This window comes from Capsicum annuum, unplaced genomic scaffold (assembly GCF_002878395.1).
Source record: "Capsicum annuum cultivar UCD-10X-F1 unplaced genomic scaffold, UCD10Xv1.1 ctg81918, whole genome shotgun sequence".
Lineage (NCBI taxonomy): Eukaryota > Viridiplantae > Streptophyta > Magnoliopsida > Solanales > Solanaceae > Capsicum > Capsicum annuum.
Genome location: NW_025892673.1, coordinates 1 through 2043, shown reverse-complemented (window position 1 = coordinate 2043; position 2043 = coordinate 1). Strand labels below are relative to the sequence as shown.

The 2043-nt window shown below is 35.7% G+C and overlaps 1 protein-coding gene across 1 annotated transcript; it reads left to right on the top strand.

Moving 5' to 3' along the window:
• The first annotated feature begins 596 nt into the window (after positions 1–596).
• LOC124885468 (auxin-induced protein 15A-like) lies at positions 597–1360 on the top strand. Its single transcript, XM_047405845.1, has one exon. It carries the CDS (start codon positions 872–874, stop codon positions 1130–1132), a length of 261 nt encoding a protein of 86 aa, XP_047261801.1. The 5' UTR covers positions 597–871; the 3' UTR covers positions 1133–1360.
• Positions 1361–2043: the final 683 nt, after the last annotated feature.

Genomic DNA, 2043 nt, shown 5'->3' with positions numbered 1-2043 from the left:
CTGGTCAATTAGTGTGCACTCTGTCAATTGATTTAAGCCAACATGCTATTCTTGAGGATTACTATCCCTTCACTATAAAAATTGCTCACCACATTATAGATAAGCTTCTATATTCTTTAGATATTTCTTCTCTTGATTGTTTCCTATAAAATGAGTGCTGAGGGTCACAGACATGTACTAATAGACACTGGTTGGTGTTGTTCGTATTTGACCAGAAAACATTGCAGGTCCTATGACCTTCTTAGATAGAGCTACTGGAAAGTATTCTAAATTTCTAACATTATCCTATTCTCTATTACTTCTAACAATATTCATCCTAGTAATCTCCAAGTCTTCAACTGCAGCACTAATTGGAACCAGAACAATCTTGCTTTTTAAAATTTTGTCATAAGAACCAACTTGTATCTGAACCATCGGTTTAGTACTATGGACGATCAGATTTTGTCTAAAGCTCTCAGGATATGCCATCAAAGATTCGCATTTCCTGATCAATCATTGGAATGCTGACTACAACTTGTTGATTCAACATCACGAAATGGCTCCAACTTGTTGATCAGTTCTTTGTAGTGTGACCATCAGTGGGACCTTAGCTTCTGCTTTTGTACTAATTCCATCGTCTAATTTGTGTGAGAACTCGTTGCAAGGCAAAATCATGTGACTTCAGGTGCTATTGTCTTTAGCTGGTACCCACATAGTGCCTATTCAATAGGACCCTGCAACTTGTTCTTGACCTATAAAAACACATACAAAGAAGTGTTTACCATAACAGCTCTCACTGCAACTTGAAATCATACAAAGCTTTTCCGCACTTCAAGGCCCTTACTAGTTCTTCCCCTTCCTTATTTGCTCATCCATATTGAACTTAACACCCATGGCTATTCGTATGCCTCGTATAATCAAGAAATCCTCTACAACTGGAGATGTTCCAAAAGGCCACTTTGCTGTTTATGTTGGTGAAAAGCAGAAGAAGAGATTTGTAATCCCGATATCATTCTTGAGCCAACCTTTATTTCAAGACTTGCTTAGTCCAGCTGAGGAAGAATTTGGCTTTGATCATCCAATGGGCGGTGTCACAATTCCTTGCAGAGAGGATGTGTTCATTGATATTACATATCGCTTGAGTAGGATCTGAAGATATTACATGTGACAGTTTTGTAAAGAATAGAATTTCCAGTTTGTACGTTAGAGGAATTAGGAAATGCACATTATTTGCACCATATTACTGAAAATTAGATAGAGGGGGCTACTGTAAACTGCAATAGTAGATCCCAATTTTGTATGTAATTTTCAGTAGCCGATGTCTAAAAGATATACACCACAAATCTTCAGTAAATGAAATTTGTGCAGTTTCATTCTTTAGTCAAGTTAGTTTTCAGTATTCTTGTTTGAAAAATTTCTTTACAAGACTCCATTTTCTCCATAACATGGTAATTTGAGCTTCTACAGAACTAAAGTCTATTTAAAATAACACTACCAACTAGATCAAGCAATGACGACCACCTATAAATTTGTTGTTCAAAGCCTAACATAACTGATTTCCCATAATTAGTCAAATTTGTAAGTCAGTACAACAGTTGTTGTTTACTAGAGTTGAGAATTATAAAAATTGAAAATTATTTCCATCAGCGGAGTCAATCGTTTGAACTTTCTTCGTTGTCCCGTGCCTTTTGATACACTCAGAATTAATGATCGTCTTACCAGAAAGAAACAATTACGAGTTCATGCTCTTGGCGATTTGAATTCTCAACCTTCAGTTTGGAAGTGGGGGTGCAAGATGGTTACTATCAGAGCAACTCCTTATCATGATTCATGTGCTTTTTGCATGAAATTGTAAAAAAAATTGTTTACATTGTATTTCTTCTCATCTTTTGTGTTCATTAGGATCTTTATTTGGAAGCATCGATGAAGCTAAATTCAGTCTTGCAGTAAAGTTAACGCAGGTGAGGTTCATCTATATTTCTCTAGTTCTGCTAGTGCTATTATAACTTGAGGCTTTATATATCCACTATTTGATATGGTTAATTGATAATATTTAAATCAACC